General features: G+C 59.9%; 2 protein-coding genes and 1 long non-coding RNA gene across 3 annotated transcripts; all 3 read right to left on the bottom strand.

Moving 5' to 3' along the window:
• Window positions 1-678: 678 nt before the first annotated feature.
• On the bottom strand, window positions 679-3,443 carry LOC110483666 (uncharacterized). Its single transcript, XM_077788966.1, has 4 exons — window positions 3,180-3,443; window positions 2,526-2,589; window positions 2,072-2,217; window positions 679-1,695 (listed from the first exon to the last, which is right to left on the bottom strand). The coding sequence occupies exons 1-4, from the start codon at window positions 3,385-3,387 to the stop codon at window positions 1,583-1,585; spliced, it is 531 nt and encodes a 176-aa protein (XP_077645092.1). The 5' UTR covers window positions 3,388-3,443; the 3' UTR covers window positions 679-1,582.
• A 2,039-nt stretch (window positions 3,444-5,482) lies between these two features.
• On the bottom strand, window positions 5,483-6,386 carry LOC144247656 (uncharacterized). Its single transcript, XR_013341251.1, has 3 exons — window positions 6,356-6,386; window positions 5,647-5,769; window positions 5,483-5,540 (listed from the first exon to the last, which is right to left on the bottom strand). It is a non-coding gene; the product is annotated as an uncharacterized LOC144247656 (long non-coding RNA).
• Window positions 6,387-7,675: 1,289 nt separating this feature from the next.
• MDC1 (mediator of DNA damage checkpoint 1) lies at window positions 7,676-17,918 on the bottom strand. Its single transcript, XM_077788925.1, has 7 exons — window positions 17,882-17,918; window positions 14,051-17,000; window positions 13,364-13,672; window positions 11,740-11,925; window positions 10,652-10,777; window positions 9,953-10,063; window positions 7,676-8,861 (listed from the first exon to the last, which is right to left on the bottom strand). Exons 1-7 carry the CDS (start codon window positions 17,893-17,895, stop codon window positions 7,683-7,685), a joined length of 4,875 nt encoding a protein of 1,624 aa, XP_077645051.1. The 5' UTR covers window positions 17,896-17,918; the 3' UTR covers window positions 7,676-7,682.
• Window positions 17,919-17,925: the final 7 nt, after the last annotated feature.

Below are 17,925 nucleotides of genomic sequence, written 5' to 3' on the forward strand. Positions count from 1 at the left end.
TTCCCACTGACCCTTGGGCTGTGGCCATTCCCCTGCGGTCGCTCCCACTGACCCTCAGGCTGCAGCCATTCCCCTGTGGCTGTTCCCGCTGACCCTCAGGCTGCAGCCATTCCCATGGCCATTCCCGCTGATCCTCAGGCTGTGGCCATTCCCTTGTGGCTGTTCCCGCTGACCCTCGGGCTGCAGCCATTCCCTTGCGGGCATTCCTGCTCACCCTCAGGCTGCGGCCGTTCCCGCTGACCCTTGGGCTGCAGCTGTTCCCACCATCACCAGCACAGGAAACACAGAGGGGCCCGAGTACAGCCAGTGACCAGTATGGACCAGTACAAACCAGTATGAATCAGTGCTGGGTCTGTGAGTGACCACTGCAGCTCCCAGATCATGCTGGGGCTCTGGTCCCAGTTCAGGCTCTGGTCCCAGTTTATGATAGTTCCCAGTTTAGCCCCTGTACTGGTTTGGGATCACTCCCAGTTCAGTCTGTATTGGTTCGTGCCCAGTTCCCAGTTTATCCCAGTTTAGTCTGTACTGGTTCAGGCCCAATTCCGCGTTTAGCCCCGCCCCCTGCATGCCCAGCCAATCAGCGCTCTCTCCATAAGCACAGCAGCCAATGGCAGCATAGGACGGGCGGGACTTCTGTTACCATGGGAACGCACAAGCAATGTCTTCATGGCAACGGGCGAAGGCGCTTCCGGGTTTATTGTTCCCGCCCTCTGCTGCTCTCACCCAATCAGCGCTCGCGGGGCCGGGCGCAGCAGCCAATGGCGATGCAGAAGGGGCGGGAGCAGCGTTGCCATGGGGACGGCCCGGGTGGTCGCCATGGCAACGAGGGTGAAGGAGCAGGAAAAGGTTAAAAACGGGAATAAAAACCTGGGATTGGTGTGGGCTGGGAGAGACCGGGGGACCCTGGGGACAGCGGGACCCCCTGGGGACACTGGGACCCCTCCAGGATGGGCCTGGGGCCTTCAGGGACCTCGACTGACCCTGCCAGGACCCAACGGCCCCTCAGGACCCTGAACTGGGAGGGACTGGGCTGTCCTCAGTGATGTCCCCATTGTCCCCATGTCTGTCCCCGGCTGTACCGGGCACTGTGGGTGGTACGGGGGCACCTTTGGGACACTTTGGGGGGTGTTGGGGACACCTTGGGGGCACTTCGGGGACAGTTTGGGAGCTCTTGGGGGCACTGGGAAGGGTTGAGGACAGTTTGGGGACATTTTGGGGCGTTGGGGACACCTTGGGGGAACTGGGGACATTCCTGGGACATGTGGAGGAACCTTGGGGACACCTGAAGGGCATTGAGGGTGTTGGGGACACCAAGGAACCTCCTTGGGGACATCGGGGACTCTTTGAGGACCCTCTGGTGGTTGTGGTGGCTTTGGGGACATTGGGGGCCGGACAGGGACAAAGTGACACCAAGCCAGGGCTGGGATAGAGCCATGACGTCATCACCATCACTGTGATGTCATCACTGTCACAATGACATCATAAACATCACCATAGTGACATCACCACCACCACAGTGACATCACCTCTGTCCCCACAGTGCCACCGCTCCCTGATGATGCCACCTGTGTCCCCAGTGATGTCACCGGTGTGCCCAGAGGGGCGCTGGCACCGCGGGGTCCCCGATGTCCTCAGTGTCTCTGAGGATGGTGGCACCGAGGGCCTGGAGCTGCGTCACCAGCGGGGCCAGGGACACTGCGGGGACACGTTGGGGACACATCGAGGGGACACTGAAGGCACTGGGGACGTTGAGAGACATCTGGGGACACTCAGGGACACTTTGGGGACACTGAGGGACATGTGGGGACAGTGAGGGGACACTTGGGACACATCTGGGAGCTTTTAGAGGACTTTGGGAAGGACATTTGGGGCCATTGGGGACACTCAGGGACATTTTTAGGGACACTGGGGACACATCAAAGGACACTGAGGGATCCTTTGGGGACTTTTAGGGACACTCAGGGACACACTTGGGAACACACTGGGAAATCTGTGGGGACATTCAGTGACACTGAGAGGACACTGGGGACATTTGGGACAGGTTTAGGGACACATTTGGGGACGCACCCACCTGTGCCTGGGCGTGGCCGGGTCCTGTCCCCGCCCTTGGTGGCCTGGGGGGGACACAAGGGTGACAGCCTGGGGACAGAGCCACCCACGGTGTCTCCTCGGTGCCACCCTGTCACTTGCTCCGGTGTCACCTGCGGGGCCACCTTGCTGGGGACAGAGAGGGGACACAGAAGGGACAGGGAGGGGACAGAGCGGCTGTGTGACTGCCGGGTCAGCGCTGTCCCCAGGGCCGCCCCTGATGTCATCTGTGCCACCCCAGTGTTCCCAGGGCCACCCTGGTGGCACTCACCACTGTCCGCAGTGCCACCCCCGGTGTCCCCGGTGTCACTCACCCGCTGTCCCCAGGGCCACCCTCCAACATCCCCAGGGCCCCAGTGATCCCAGGGCACCTCCAGTGTCCCCTGGGTCACCCAGATGTCCCCAGTGTCACCCCCGGTGTCCCCGGTGTCACTCACCCGCTGTCCCCCGCTGTCCCCTCCGGCTCCCGCTGCCACCAGAGCCGCCCCGAGGCCACCAGCACTGGGGACAGAGGGGACACTGGGACAGGGACGTGGGCACAGCCACCACACCGTCCTCGCAGTGTCCCCAGTCTCTCCTAAGGTGTCCCAAAGTGTCCCCAAGGTGTTCCAGGAATGTCCCAACCCCCCAAAGCATCCCCAAAGTGTCCCCAACCCCCCAAACCATTCCCAATGTCCCCAAACTGTCCCAAATGTCCCGAGAATGTCCCCAACTCCCCCAAAGTGTCCTCAAGGTGTCCCCAACCCCTCTCAGGTGTCCCCAGGTGTCCCAGATTCTCTTTGAACATCTCCAAAGTGTCCCCAAAGTGTCTCCACCACCTGCAATGTCCCAGTGTGTCCCAAAACCCCCACAAGGTGTCCCCAATCCTCCCCCATTGCCTCCAAAGTGTCCCCAAGGTGTCCCCAACCTCCCCGACTGTCCCCAGACTATCCCCAGTGTCCCCAATCCTGACAAAGTGTCCCCAAGGTGCGCCCAGGTGTTCCCAAAGTGTCCCCAGTCCTCCCACAAAGCCTCCAAAGTGTCCCTGCAGTGTCCCAGGTGTCCCCGCAGTGTCCCTGCAGTGTCCCCACAGTGTCCCCAGTGTCACTGACCCTGCAGTCGGTGCTGGGCCTGTCCCAGGCGCTCACTGAGGGTCCCCAGGGCCCCGATGGCCGTGGTGACATCGGCCAGGGCCACGCCCAGTGTCCCCAGCAGCCTGGGGAAAGCAATGGGGACAGACCAGTACAAACCAGTACAAACCAGTAACCCCCAGTGTCCCCAGAAGCCTGGGGGACACCTGGGGAACAGCAATGGGGACATCCTGGTTCATCCCAGTACAAACCAATTCATCCCAGTTCAGCCCAGTGTCCCCAACAGCCTGGGGACAGCAACGGGGACAGCCCAGTCCTCCCCAGTTCCCTCCCAGTACCTCCCAGTTCCCCCCAGCCCTCCCCAGTGCCCCCAGTACCGGCTCAGGGCCTGGCCCAGTTTCCCCAGTTCCTCCTCGGCCACGTCCGCCCGGAGCCGCTCCTGGGACAGGGCCTAGACATGGAACAGCCCCAGATTGTCCCCAGGTGTCCCTCACCTGCACCAGGTGTGTCCCCAATGTCCCCAGGTGTCCCTCACACCTGTGCCAGGTGTGTCCCCAATGTCCCCAGGTGTCCCTCACACCTGTGCCAGGTGTGTCCCCAGGTGTGTCCCCAGGTGTCCCCCACCTGTCTCTCCTGCTCCGCCCGGCGCAGCCGCAGCTCCAACAGCGACACCTGGCGGGACCCAGCGGCCACTGCAGCACCCAGGGAGCGCACCTGGGACAGGGGGACACGGGGGGGACACGGGTGACATCCCTGAGGGACACGGGTGACATCCCTGAGGGACACAGGTGACATCCCTGAGGGACACGGGTGACATCCCTGAGGGACACAGGTGACCCAGAGGGTCCCCCCCAGTGTGGGGTTGGTTCCACCTGTGGCGTCTCACTGCCCCAGATGTGGGGTGCCACCGTGTCCCCTCCCCTGTCCCCCGTCCCCTCACCTGTCCCTGCAGCCGCAGCTCCTGGCCCCGCTGCAGCCTCACCTGCAGCAGCAGCTGGAAAACCTTCTGGCGCCAGCGGCCCAGCAGCACCTGAGAGAGAGCTCACCTGAGAGCCAAAAAACTCACCTGAGAGCCCAAAAATGCACCTGAGACACCCCAAACACACCTGGGCCATCCCAGGGTGTGTCCCCAACCTCCCCATGTGTATCACCAGTGCCCCCAGGTGTGTCCCCAGGTCCCCCCAGGTGTCCCCGGTCCCTTCCAGGGTGGCTCTGGCCCCAAGACAAACCCAGAACACCTGGGACAGATGAGACTGGGAGTTACTGGGGGTTACTGGGAGTTACTGGGGGTTACTGGGAGTTGTTGAGGGGTTACTGGGAGCACTGGGGGTTATTGGAAGCACTGGGGGGGTTACTGGGAGCACTGGGGGGGTTACTGGGAGTTGTTGGGGGGCTTACTGGGAGGACTGGGGGTTACTGGGAGGACTGGGGGTTATTGGAAGCACTGGGGGGGGTTACTGGGAGTTGTTGGGGGGGTTACTGGGAGCACTGGGGGTTACTGGAAGCACTGGGGGGATTACTGGGAGTACTGGGGGTTACTGAGAGTTATTGGGGGGGTATTGGGAGCACTGGGGGGGTTACTGGGAGCACTGGGGGGGTTACTGGGAGCACTGAGGGGGTTACTGGGAGCACTGGGGGGGTTACTGGGAGTTATTGGGGGGTTACTGGGAGCACTGGGGGGGTTACTGGGAGCACTGGGGGGGTTACTGGGAGCACTGAGGGGGTTACTGGGAGCACTGGGGGTTACTGAGAGTTCTTGGGGGGGTACTGGGAGCACTGGGGGACTTACTGGGAGCACTGGGGGTTACTGGGAGCACTGAGGGGGTTACTGGGAGCACTGGGGGAGTTACTGGGAGCACTGGGGGGGTTACTGGGAGCACTGAGGGAGTTACTGGGAGCACTGGGGTTTACTGGCAGCACTGGGGGGGTTACTGGGAGCACTGGGGGTTACTGAGAGTTGTTGGGGGGGTACTGGGAGCACTGGGGGGGTTACTGGGAGTTATTGGCGGGTTACTGGGAGCACTGGGGGGTTACTGGGAGCACTGGGGGGTTACTGGGAGTTGTTGGGGGGGTTACTGGGAGCACTGAGGCTTCACCTGCTCTGGGCTTGGCTCCGCCCCCTCCGGGCCAAGGCCCCGCCCCCTCAGGGTCTCCAGCTCCATCTCCAGGATTTGGCTCCGCCCCTTTTCTGCCTCCAGCTCCGCCTCCAGGCGCTGGCCACGCCCCCTCAGGGCGCTGAGCTCCGCTGCCAGGGCCTGGCTCCGCCCCTTTTCTGCCGCCAGCTCCGCCTCCAGGCTCTGGCTCCGCCCCCTCAGTGCTTTCAGCTCCTCCTCCAGTCCATGGACACGCCCCCTTTCTGCCCCAAGCTCCGCCCCCAGGGACCTGTGAGGGGGACTGGGGTTACTGGAAGCACTGGGAGGTCACTGGGGGCTTACTGGGAGCACTGGGAAGTTACTGGGGGGGTTACTGGGAGCACTGGGAGCCTCACCTGGGGCGCAGCACAAAGTGGGAGGGGGGGATGAGCCCCTCCAGACTGGGAGGGTGCAGCTGGGAGTACTGGGGGGCACTGGGAGCACTGGGAGGGCCCAGGCAGGGCTCGGCCATCGGCGACCTGCGGGGGAACAGTTCCCAGTATGGACCAGTAAGGACCAGTATGGAGCAGCATAGCCTGTCCCCAGTCCCAGTAACCTCCCAGTTCGCCCCAGTCCCTCCCAGTCCCCCCAGTCCCTCCCAGTTCGCCCCAGTCCCTCCCAGTCCCCCCAGTCCCTCCCAGTTCCCCCCAGTCCCTCCCAGTCCCCCCAATCCCTCCCAGTCCCTCCCAGTCCCTCCCAGTTCCCCCCAGTCCCTCCCAGTCCCCCCAATCCCTCCCAGTCCCTCCCAGTTCCCCCCAGTCCCTCCCAGTCCCCCCAATCCCTCCCAGTTCCTCCCAGTTCGCCCCAGTCCCTCCCAGTTCCCCCCAGTCCCTCCCAGTCCTCCCAATCCTTCCCAGTCCCTCCCAGTTCCCCCCAGTCCCCCCAATCCCTCCCAGTTACTCCCAGTCCCTCCCAGTTCCTCCCAGTCTCTCCCAGTACCCCCAATCCCTCCCAGTCCCTCCCAGTCCCTCCCAGTCCCCCCAATCCCTCCCAGTCCCCTCAGTCCCTCCCAGTCCCTCCCAGTCCCTCCCAGTTCCCCCCAGTCCCTCCCAGTCCCCCCAGTACCTTCCAGTTCCCCTCCCAGTCTCCCCCGGTTCCCCCGCGCGGTGCACGCCGGGAAGGCTTCCCCGCCGCCGCTTTCCCGCGCTCCCGCCTCAGCCAATCAGAGGCGGTGGCTCCCGGGTCCCGCCACCCCTTCCAACCAATGGGAGGGCGTATCTGGGAGAGGTGGGCGGGGCTAGGGCGGATCGGGGCATGGAAGGGGAAATGGGGTCCTGGAAGGGGAAATGGGCACTTAGGAGGGGTAAATGAGGTCCTGAAAGGGTAAGGGGAGCCTTAGGGCGAGGTTAATGCGGTCCGGAGCGGTTCTGGAAGAGTAAATGAGGGTCTGAAAGCGTTCTGAGGTGGGAATGGGATCCTGGCAGGGTAAGTCAGGGTCCTGAGGGGCCGTTGGGTCTTAGCAGGGTCAGTCAGGGTCCTCGAAGACCTCACGCCCATCCCAGAAGAGTCCCGCTGTCCCCAGGGCGTCCCGCTGTCGCCAGGGCCCCCCGGTCTCTCCCAGCCCACACCAATCCCGGGCTTTTATTCCCATTTTTAACCTTTTCCTGCTTCTTCCGCCCTCGTTGCCATGGCGACCACCCAGGCCGTCCCCATGGCAACGCTGCTCCCGCCCCTTCTGCATCGCCATTGGCTGCTTCGCCGGACTCCGACAGCGCTGATTGGCTGAGAGCGGCCGAGGGCGGGAACAGGAACCCGGAAGCGCCTTCGCCCGTTGCCATGGAGACCCCGCTGCGCGTTCCCATGGTAACAGAAGTCCCGCCCTTCCTGCGCTGCCATTGGCTGCTGCGCTCGGGAACGAGAGCGCTGATTGGCTGGGGCAGAAGGGTCAGAAGGGTCCCCGATGTCCCCAAAGAGACCCTTGATGTCCCCAGCCCCGCGTGACCAACGCAGGAGGGTCTCCAATGTCCCCAGGAGGCTCCCTGGTGTCCCTAAAAGGATTCCCGATGTCCCCAAGGCCACCAGGACCATCCCAGCAGGTCCCCAAAAGGGTCCTTGGTGTCCCCACAGTGTCCCCAGAAGAGTTCCTGATGTCCCCAAGGGCTCTGATGTCCCAACCCCCCATGGCCATCCCAGGGTGGTCCCCAGTATTCCCAAGGGGGTCCCTGGTGTCCCCAAGGGTTCCCACATGTCCCCAGAAGTATCCCTAAATTGCACAGGGGGGTCCCCAATATCCCCATGGGGTCCCCGATGTCCCCAAGTGTCCCCAACCCTCCCCAAGGCCACCCCAGGGCAGTCATCGAGGTGTCCCCATTGTCCCCAAACCCCCCCATGTTCTCCCGCCCAAAATTTGGGATTTTTGACCCCAAAAACCCCCAAACTCCGCTGCCCAAATTCACTTTATTGGGATCCCACGGCGGCTCCGGGTGCGGGGGGGGCTCGGGGGGGGCTCGGGGACCCCAAAACTGGGGGGGGAACCCTCGGGGGAACCCCGGGGCCGTTTTGCGGTGGAATTTGGGGCTTTTTGGGTGGAATTTGGGGGTTTCTGTGGGGGATTTTTGCTTCTTTGCGTGGGATTTGGGGTTTTTTGGGAGGGATTTTTCAGTTTCTGGGCAGGATTTGGGGGATTTGGGGTGGGGTTTTTTTTGTTTTGGGTGGAATTTGGGGCTTTTGGGGGCTGGTTTGGGGTTTTTGGGGGATTCCCTGGATTTGGGGGGAGTCTGCGGCCGCTCCGGGTCCTGGGGGGCTCCAGGGGGGAGTCAAGGGGGGGATCTGGAACCCCAACATTGGGGTTGGAACCCCCTGAAAGACTCCGGAGCTGTTTGGGAGTTTTTTGGGGTGGATTTGGGGTTTTTTTGGGTGTCCCTGAACTTGGGGGGTCCCGAGGGGGATTTTGGGGGAGTCCACGATGGCTCCGGGTCCTGGGGGGATCCGGTGGGGGGCTTGGGATGCCAAAATCGGGGTCAGGACCCTCTGAATGACCCTGGGGCCATTTTGGGGTTTTTTTGGGTGGATTTGGGGTTTTTTGGAGGGTCCCTAAATTTGAGGCTTTTGGGGGGGGATTTTGGGGGGTTCTCCGCCCACTCCGGGTCCTGGGGGGGCTTGGCGGGGGGGAGGAGCCCCCAAAATGCGGCCGGGCATGGGTTTGGGGTGGGGTACTTTGGGTGGGATTTGGGCGCTTCTGGGGGAGATTTTTTTGCTTCTGGGCAGGATTTGGGGTTTTTTGGGGTGGGTTTGGAGCATTTTGGGTGGGATTTGGGGATTTCTGTGGGGGATTTTTGCTTCTTTGGTTGGGATTTGGGGTTTCTGGGAGGGGATTTGGGGTTTTCTGGGAGGGATTTTTCTGTTTCTGGGCAGAATTTGGGGGTTTTTGGGCGGGGTGTTTCTGGTTTTGGGTGGGATTTGGGGGTTTCTCGGGGGGCTGCCAGGGGCTCAGCAGGAACGGGGCCAGCTCCAGGCGCTGCTGCAGGACCCCCGAGAGCAGCAGCTCGGCCGAGAGCAGCGGGAGCCGCGCGGCCGCAGCCAGGGGCCACAGCCCGCGGTCCTGGGGACACGAGATCACCAGGACACGGGGCTGGGAAAAACCCAAAACCACAGTGAGGGACCCCGAATAACCCAGAGAAAAATCCCAAATAACCCACCCAGCCCAGTCCTGGAAACACAAGATCACCAGGACTCCTTGTTGGGGGAAAACCCCATCAGAGACCCCAAATAACTCATCAGAAATCCCCAAATAACCCATGAGGAACCCCAAATACCCCATGAGGAACTCCAAACAACCCAGAAAAAAATCCCAAATAACCCACCCAGCCCAGTCCTGGGGACAGGAAATGACCAGCACATCTAGCTGGGTAGAAAAACCCCATTAGAAACCCCAAAAACACCATCAGGAACCCCAAAAACCCCATCAGAAACTTGAAAAATCCAGAGAGGAACCCAAAAAAACCAGAGAGGACCCCCAAAAACCCAGAAAGGAGCCCCAAAAACCCCATCAGAAACCCCAAAAACCCCATCAGAAACTCAAAAAATCCAGAGAAGAACCCCAAAAACCCCATCAGAAACTCGAAAAATCCAGAGAGGAACCCAAAAAACCCCATCAGAAACCCCAAAAACCCAGAGAGGAGCCCCAAACCCCATCAGAAACCCCAAACCCGAACGGAATCCCAGCGGTCCTGGGGACAGTAAAGGACCAGCACCCGGGGCTGGGGGGAAACAGGGTCAGGACCCCAAAAACCCTCTCAGAAACCTCAAATAGCCCAAAAGAACCCCAAAAACCCAGTGAGGATCCCCAAATCCCACCCAGCCCGGTCCTGGGGACATGAGATCACGAGGACATGGGGCTGGCAGAAAACAGTGTCAGGGGCCCAAATTCCATCCAAAACTTCCAAAAAAACCCCAAAATCACCCAAAGAGAAATCCCAAAAACCACCAAATACCCCAAAAATATCCCCCCAAAAAAACCCAAATGCCCCAAAACCCAGTGAGAAATCCCCAAAGCCCCCAAGAACTGAATGAGAAACCCCAAAACCCAAAAAAAACCCCAAAAACCTTCAAACACCCCAGGAGAAACCCCAAAAACCCCCAATGTCCCCACTGTCCCCAGTGTCCCAATGTCCCCAGTGCCCTCGATGTCCCCGCTGTCCCCTTTCCCTGCTGTCCCCTCACCGAGTGTTCCCGGGGCAGCTGGGGCAGGAAGGTGCCACCACAGCAGGTGACAATGTCCCGCATGTCCTCGGGGCACGGCTGGACACTGGGGGTGACATGCACCTGGTACCCCTGGGGACAGAGGGGACATCAGGGGGACAGTGAGGACATCCAGGGGCTTGGGGACATTGGGGACAGGGGCAGACTGGGGACACTCGGGGGCTGGGGATATTGAGGGGATCGGGAGACTGGGGGACTGGGGACTCTCAGGGACATTGAGGGTGATGAGGGGACACTGGGGACATTAACGAGGTTGGGGACATTGAGGACACTCAGGGGCATTGGAGGACATCGGGGACATGGGGGAATTGGGGGCTGGGGACATCTGGGGCCATTGGGGGTGGCAGGGGGCACACTGAGGACATGGGGACATCTGGGGACATTAATATCATTGTCAACTGCAGGAGAGGGTGACACCATGTCCAGGACTGGGTCAGGGGTGGGTTTAGGTGACATTTGGGGACATTGTCACCTGCAGCAGGGGGTGTTGCTGTGCCTGGGGCTGGGTCAGGGATGGGTTTAGGTGACATTTGGGGACCTTTGGGGACATTTGGGGACATTGTCACCTGCAGCAGGGAGTGTTGCTGTGCCTGGGGCTGGGTCAGGGATGGGTTTAGGTGACATTTGGGGACCTTTGGGGACATTTGGGGACATTGTCACCTGCAGCAGGGGCCGCTCCTGGGCCCGGGCCAACGCCGGGCGCAGGCGGAAGCCAAAGCGCCGCTCACAGGAAGGGTCCCGGGGCAGGAAGGGACCTGGGGACAGCGGGCGGCCAACGTGGGAACTCTGGGGACAATGGGGACACAGGGGTCACACATGGCCACCAGAGCCACCCCAGTGTCCCCAAGGCCACCCCCTTGTCCCCAGAGTCCCTTTGACTGTCCCCAAGTCTTTTCCCTTAACCCCAAGGCCACTCCGAGTCCCCAAGGTTCCAAATACCCCAAAGCCACCCCCACTGTCCCCAAGACCATCCCAATGTCCCCAAATCTGCTCCCATTGTCCCTGAGCTCCCCCTGTCCCCAAGGTCACCCCACCTGTCCCTAAAGTCCCCAGGACCAATCCCCCTTGTCACCATGTCCCCAATGTCCCTCTGTCCCCAAGGCCACTCCAGCTGTCCCCAAAATCCCCGTTGTCCCCAACCAATGTCCCCAAATCCCCACAAAGTCCCAAGTGCTGCCCCCTGTCCCCAATGTCCCCAGATCCCTCTCCTTGGCCCCACACCCCCCTGATTGTCCCCAATGTCACCGCAGCAGCCACTGGGAGGTGACAATGGGGACACTCCTGCCAAGGGCACACAGGAACTTCAGTGTCTTCAATGTTCCAAATCCCCCACGTCCTCTCCATGTCCCCAATGTCCCCAATGCCCTGATGTCCCCAACCCCCTCAGCTGTCCCCAAGCCCTCATTGTCCCCGATGTCACCAGCAGCAGCCATGGGGGGGTGACAATGAGGACACCCATGGCGAGGGCACACAGGAACTTCAGCATCCTCAGCGTCCCAAGTGTCCCCAGTGCCCCGATTGTCCCCAGTCCCCAATGGTCCTGATGTCCACAGTGTCCCCAATCCCCTGATTGTTCCTAATGTCCCCAACCCCCTGTCCCCGATGTCCCCTGCAGCAGCCACTGGGATGTGACAATGGGGACACCCTGCCCAGTGCACGCAGGAACTCAGTGTCCCAAATGTCCCCAATCCCCAATGTCCTCCCAATGTCCCTGCTGTCCCCAGTCCCCGCCATGTCCCAGATGTCACCTCTAGCAGCCACTGGGGGGTGACAATGGGGACGCCCCTGCCCAGGGCACACAGGAACTTGAGTGTCCGGCGGATGCCATCGGTCACCAGGTGGCTGCAGTCGTGCACTGACGTGGCCTCGGTGCCACCCAGCATCCCCAGGGCCACCCGCAGCGCCGGAGAGGCCACCAGGCCCGTGAACAGCACCTGGGGACACATTGGGGACATCCCTGAGTGCCACCAGGCCCGTGAACAGCACCTGGGGACACATTGGGGACATCCCTGAGTGCCACCAGGCCCATGAACAGCACCTGGGGACATCAGTGGAGAAATCCCTGAGTGCCACCAGGCCCGTGAACAGCACCTGGGGACATCAGTGGAGAAATCCCTGAGTGCCACCAGGCCCGTGAACAGCACCTGGGGACACACTGGGGACATCCCTGAGTGCCACCAGGCCCATGAACAGCACCTGGGGACACATTGGGGACATCCCTGAGTGCCACCAGGCCCGTGAACAGCACCTGGGGACATCAGTGGAGAAATCCCTGAGTGCCACCAGGCCTGGGAACCGCACCTGGAGACATTGGGGACAAGTTGGGGAGAGCCCTGGGAGTGTTGGGGACATTGAGGGGGCACTGGGACAGGTTGGGGACACATTCAGGACATAGTGGGGACATCCCTGAGGGGCTGGGGACACCTGGGGGACACCAGGACAGGTTTGGGATAGTTTGGGGACACAATAGGGACATGCCTGAGGGACTTGGGATCACACTGGGGACACTGTGGGGACATCCCCAGGTGCCACCAGCCCCAGAACAGTGTCTGGGGACACAGTGGGGGAGGGGATGGGGGGACACTGGTCTGTGCTGGTCTATATTGGTCTGTGCTGGTCTATACTGGTCTGTGCTGGTCTATACTGATCTATACTGGTCTGTGCTGGTCTGTGCTGGTCTGTGCTGGTCTATACTGGTCTGTGCTGGTCTGTGTTGGTCCGTGCCGGTCTGTGCTGGTCTGTACTGGTCCGTGCTGGTCTATACTGGTCTGTGCTGGTCTGTGCTGGTCTATACTGGTCTGTGCTGGTCTATACTGATCTATACTGGTCTGTGCTGGTCTGTGCTGGTCCATGCTGGTCTATACTGGTCTGTGCTGGTCTGTGTTGGTCCGTGCCGGTCTGTGCTGGTCTGTACTGGTCTGTGCTGGTCTGTGTTGGTCCGTGCTGGTCTGTGCTGGTCTGTGCTGGTCTATACTGGTCTGTGCTGGTCTGTGTTGGTCCGTGCCGGTCTGTGCTGGTCTGTACTGGTCTGTGCTGGTCTATACTGGTCTGTGCTGGTCCGTGCTGGTCTATACTGGTCTGTGCTGGTCTGTGCTGGTCTGTGCTGGTCTATACTGGTCTGTGCTGGTCTATACTGATCTATACTGGTCTGTGCTGGTCTGTGTTGGTCCGTGCCGGTCTGTGCTGGTCTGTACTGGTCTATACTGGTCTGTGCCAGTCTGTTCTGGTCTGTACCGGTCTATACTCGTCTGTGCTTGTCCATGCCGGTCCGTGCTGGTCTGTGCTGCTCTATATTGGCCTACATTAGCCTGTACTGGCTGATGCTGCTCGTACCATCCCACACTGGTCCATACTGGCCGTACTGGTCCTTACCCGGATGTGGGCGGAGCCCGGCGCTGCCCGGGGGCGGAGCCTGCGCTTGGCGCCCCCTGCTGGATCCTCCTCTGGGGGCGAGGTCGCCGCTGAGCCCCGCCCATTTCCTTTTATGGACATAGGGGGCGTGGCTTCTCCTGGCCCCGCCCCCTCTTGTACCTGCCCCCGCTGTGGGCGGGGCTTGGCTGGGGGGCGGGGCTTGGCTGGGGGGCGGGGCTTGGAGCCCCCATCGTGCCTCTTCTGGGTGGGGGCGGGGCCACGAGAGGCTCCGCCCCCTCCGCTCTCAGCCAATCGCCGACTGCGCCGCACCTGGGGATGGGGACCCCAAAATCCAAAGGGAACCCCCAAAAAATTCACAGGGTACCCCCCCAAAATCCCCCCAGGAACCCTCAAAATCCACCTGCCACCCCCAAAATGCCCCGAATTCCACTGGGAACCTCCAAAATTCCACCTGGGACCCCCCCAAAAATCACCCAGAACCCCCAAAAATTAACGCGAGACACCCCCAAACCACACTGGATCTCCCAAAATGCACCGGGCACCCCAAAAACACACCAGGAACCCCAAAGCCCACTTGGGACTTCCCAAAATCCAAAAAATCCACCTGGACCCCCCCCCAAAATCCCTTTGGAGCACCCGGAATTGACCGGAGACCCCCAAAATCACCTGGAACCCCCCCAAATTCACCTGCAGGGTGAGTGGAGCTTCTGCTTCCTCCTGGGTGGGGCTTGGGGGATCCCCAACATCTGGATTTGGGGCCTCTTGCTCCACATTTGGAATTTGGGATTCCTCCGGGGCTGTTTTGGGGCTTTCTGGGCATCCCACAACTGGGTTGGGGGGCAGGAACAGCTGAGTGGCCACATCTGGATCGAGGTCAGGGCTCCCCAGCTCCTCCACATCTGGATTTGGGGTGTCCACCTCCACATCTGGAATTCTGGGGACTTTTGGGGCCGTTTGGGGTCTTTTTGAGGCTGCCACATCTGGATTTGGGTCTGCCTGCTCCACATCTGGATCAGCATCCCCCAGTAATGTCCTGTGGCTCCTCAGTGACTCCTCCACATCTGGATTCAGGCTCTCCAAATCCACATCTGGAACTTCAGGCGAGTTTAGGGGACTTTTGAGTGGTTTTGGGGACCCAGTATCTGGATCTGAGGGTCCTTCCCCCTCCACATCTGGATCAGGGGGCAGAAACAGCTGGGTGGCCACATCCAAGTCCTCCTCCACATCTGGATCTGGGTTCTCCGCCCTCACATCAGGAGTTTTGGGTTCATTTGAGGCCACTTTGTGTTGTTTTGGACCCAGAACATCTGGATTTGGGCCAACCCCCACATCTGGATGTGGGGGCAGGAACATCTGCGTGGCCACATCTGGTTCCAAGGAGGGCAGCCCCTCCACATCTGGGATTTTGGGGTCCTTTGGGGCCATTTTGGGGCTTTCTGGGCTACCAACATCTGGAGAGGGCAGGAACAGCTGGGTGGCTACATCTGGATCTGACTCCTCTTCCTTCTCCGTATCTGGAATTTCATGTAGCTTCTGGGTAATTTGGAGTTGTTTTGGGCTCCCAACATCTGGATCTGCCTCAGCCTCCCCCACATCTGGATTTGGGGGCAGGAACAGCTGGGTGGCCACATCAGGATCCCACCCTTCCTCTTCCTCCTCCACATCTGGAGTTTCAGCCACATTTTGGGTCCTTTGGTGCCTCCCAGCATCTGGATTTGCGGGGTTCAGCCCAACATCTGGCGTTTCGGGCACATTTTGGGTAATTTTCTGTCTTTTTGAGGGCCAAACATCGGGACAAGCCTCATCCTCCTCCACATCTGTGTCACTTTCCACCACCAAGGCTCCACATCTGGATTCAGAGCCTCCAACAGCTGGATTTGGAGATGGTGTGGGCACATCTGGAGATTCAGGTACATTTGGGGTCATTTTCCGTCTTTTTAAGGGCTGAACATCTGGACCTGTCTCATCGTCCTCCACATCTGTTTCGCTGTCCACCAGCAATGTCCCACAGCCCATTTTTCTGCCTGAAACATCTGGATTTGGCGTTTTCAGCCTCACATCTGGAGTTTCAGGCACGTTTGGGGCTGGTTTTAGTCTTTTTAGGCATCGAACATCTGGTTTTGCCTCCTCTTCCACATCTGTGTCGCTGTCATCCAGCAGCACTCTGTGCCTCTGGGAGCCCTCCACAGCTGGATTTGGGGGCTGTGTGGGCACATCTGGAGTTTGGAGCATGTTTTGAGGATTTTCCCATCTTTTTGAAGGACAAACATCTGGATTCCCTTCCTCCTCCTCCACATCTGTATCACTGTCCACCAGTAGTGCCTGACACCCATGTTTGGTCACTCCAGCATCTGGATTTGGGGTCTGTGTCACCACATCTGGACTTTCAGGCACATTTTGGGTCATTTCAAGCTTTTTTAGGGTTTCAACATATGGATCCTCCTCCACATCTGTGTCACTGCTGTCCACCAGCATCTGATACCTGATTGTGGGGCCTGAAACATCTGGATTTGGTGTCCCCCATTGCACATCTGGAGTTTCAGGCACATTCTGGGTCCTCCTGAGCCTTTTTGGGGGCTGCACATCTGCATCTTCCTCCACATCTGTGTCACTGTCCACCACCAATGTGTGATGACCAATTTTGGGCCTTTCTGCAGCTGGATTTGGGGTTTCCACATCCACATCTGGAATTCTGGACACATTTTGGGTCCTCCTGAGCCTTTTTGGGGGCTGCATATCTGGATTCACTTCATCTTCCACATCTGTATCGCTGTCTACCAGCAGCATCCAGGAACGGAGTTTTGGGCCTGAAACATCAAGATTTGGGGCCACTGCTGCCACATCTGGTGTTTCAGGCACATTTTGGGTCATCCTGAGTTGTTTTGGGGGCCGCACATCTGGATTCTCCTCCTCCCCTTCCACATCTGTGTTGCTGTCCGCCAGCATTGTCCAGTGTCCAGTTTTGGGCGTTCCCACAGCTGGATTTGGGGTCTCCACTTCCACATCGGGAATTCCAGGCATGTTTTGGGTCACTTTGAGCCTTTTTTGGGGTTGCACACATGGATCCTCTTCCACAACTGTGTCACTGCCCACCACCTGCATCCCACATCGCATTTTTGGGCCAGAAACATCTGGATTTGGGGTCTTTGCTACCACATCCGGAGTTTCTGGAACGCTTTGGGTCATTTTCAGTCGTTCTGGGGGCTCCACATCTGGATCAGCCTCCTCCTCCACATCTGTGTCACTCTCCACCTGCAGCATCCCACACCCATTTTTAAGCCATGGAACATCTGGATTTGGGATTTTCAGCCCCACATCTGGAGTTTCGAGCACATTTTGGGTCATTTTAAGATGTTTCGGGGACCCAACATCTGGATTTGGCCCCTCCTCCTCGACATCTGTGTCACTGTCCACCAGCAACATCTGGTGCCCATTTTTGGCCTGCAGCACATCTGTACTTGGAGTTTCTGCTGCCACATCTGGAGCCTCCAAGGCATTTTGGGACACTTTGGGCATTTCGGGGTCCCCAGCATCTAGATCTGGCCCCTTCCTGACAACGTCTGGGGTGTTTTGGGGGTAGGGAAGGTGTTTTTGGGGGCCCTCAACATCTGGGGCCACAGCTGGATCGTCAAGAGCTCTGCAAAAGAGGGGTTGGGGGGGGGCTTCAGGTGTTTGGGACCACCCAAAATCCCCCAATGATCCCAAACATGACCCAAAGAACACCAGAAACCTCCAAAAATGCCCCAGGGACCCCAAAACCCCCACAGAGACCCCCAAAATGCCCCCAAATTGCCCCAATGACCCCAACCCCTTCCCAGAACCCCCAAAATGACCCAAAACAGCCCCAATCTGTTCCAGAGACCCCCTAGAACTTCCACTGCCCCCAAATCCTCCTAAACCATCCCAGGACCCTCCCAAACACCCCAAATTCTCCAAGGAACCCCCCAAAAATCACCCAGAGACACCCAAGCTGCCCCCAGAGGACCCAAACCCCGGCCTGGGACTCCCCAAACTGCCCCCAAAAGACTCAAAACAAACCCAGGGACCCCCCAAAACTCTCCAAGCTGCGCCCAAATGACCCAAAATGCCACAAGGATCCCCCAAAACTGCACCTAAAAGGCCCAAAACCCCCCCGGGGACTCCCAATCCCCCCTCAGGAACCTCAGATTCTCTCACAGAACCCCCAAAGCCCCTCAGAGAGCCCAGATCTCCCTCAGGAACCCCAAATCCCCTCAGGAACCCCAAAGTTTCTCTTCGGAACCCCAAACTGCCAAACCAAGCCCCCAGACTTCGCTCAGGAAGCTCCAATCCCCGCCAGAGCCTCTCCCAGTCTCCCTCGGGAACTCCCCCAAACCGCCCCCGAGGCCCAAAGTCCTCCCCAAGGGCCGCTCCAGCCTCCGCTGAGACCCCCAGATCCCTCCAGGAAAGCCCAGATTCCCCGCGGAGCCCAGAGCCCCCCGAATTGCCCCAAATTTCCCTCAGGGCCCCCCAAAAGCGGCCCCGACCCCTCCCGCTCACCCCTCCCGCGGCATCCCCGCCGGGCCCCGCCCCCAGCGCTCCCA

Source organism: Lonchura striata, chromosome 29 (genome assembly GCF_046129695.1).
Source record: "Lonchura striata isolate bLonStr1 chromosome 29, bLonStr1.mat, whole genome shotgun sequence".
In the NCBI taxonomy this organism is placed as follows: domain Eukaryota; kingdom Metazoa; phylum Chordata; class Aves; order Passeriformes; family Estrildidae; genus Lonchura; species Lonchura striata.

Excerpts from the sequence above, each read along its gene's own strand:
- LOC110483666 (XM_077788966.1), bottom strand. The coding sequence starts at position 3,387 with ATGTCCCCATTGCTGTTCCCCAGGTGTCCCCCAGGCTTCTGGGGACAC. Across the intron at positions 2,218-2,525 it reads GGGACAGCGGGGGACAGCGG|CAAGGTGGCCCCGCAGGTGA; the intron begins GTGAGTGACACC and ends CTCTGTCCCCAG. Across the intron at positions 1,696-2,071 it reads CCGGCCACGCCCAGGCACAG|TGTCCCTGGCCCCGCTGGTG; the intron begins GTGGGTGCGTCC and ends GTGTCCCCGCAG.
- MDC1 (XM_077788925.1), bottom strand. Across the intron at positions 10,778-11,739 it reads CCCCCCAGTGGCTGCTAGAG|AGTTCCCACGTTGGCCGCCC; the intron begins GTGACATCTGGG and ends CATTGTCCCCAG. Across the intron at positions 8,862-9,952 it reads AGCTGCCCCGGGAACACTCG|CCCCGTGTCCTGGTGATCTC; the intron begins GTGAGGGGACAG and ends GGTTTTTCCCAG.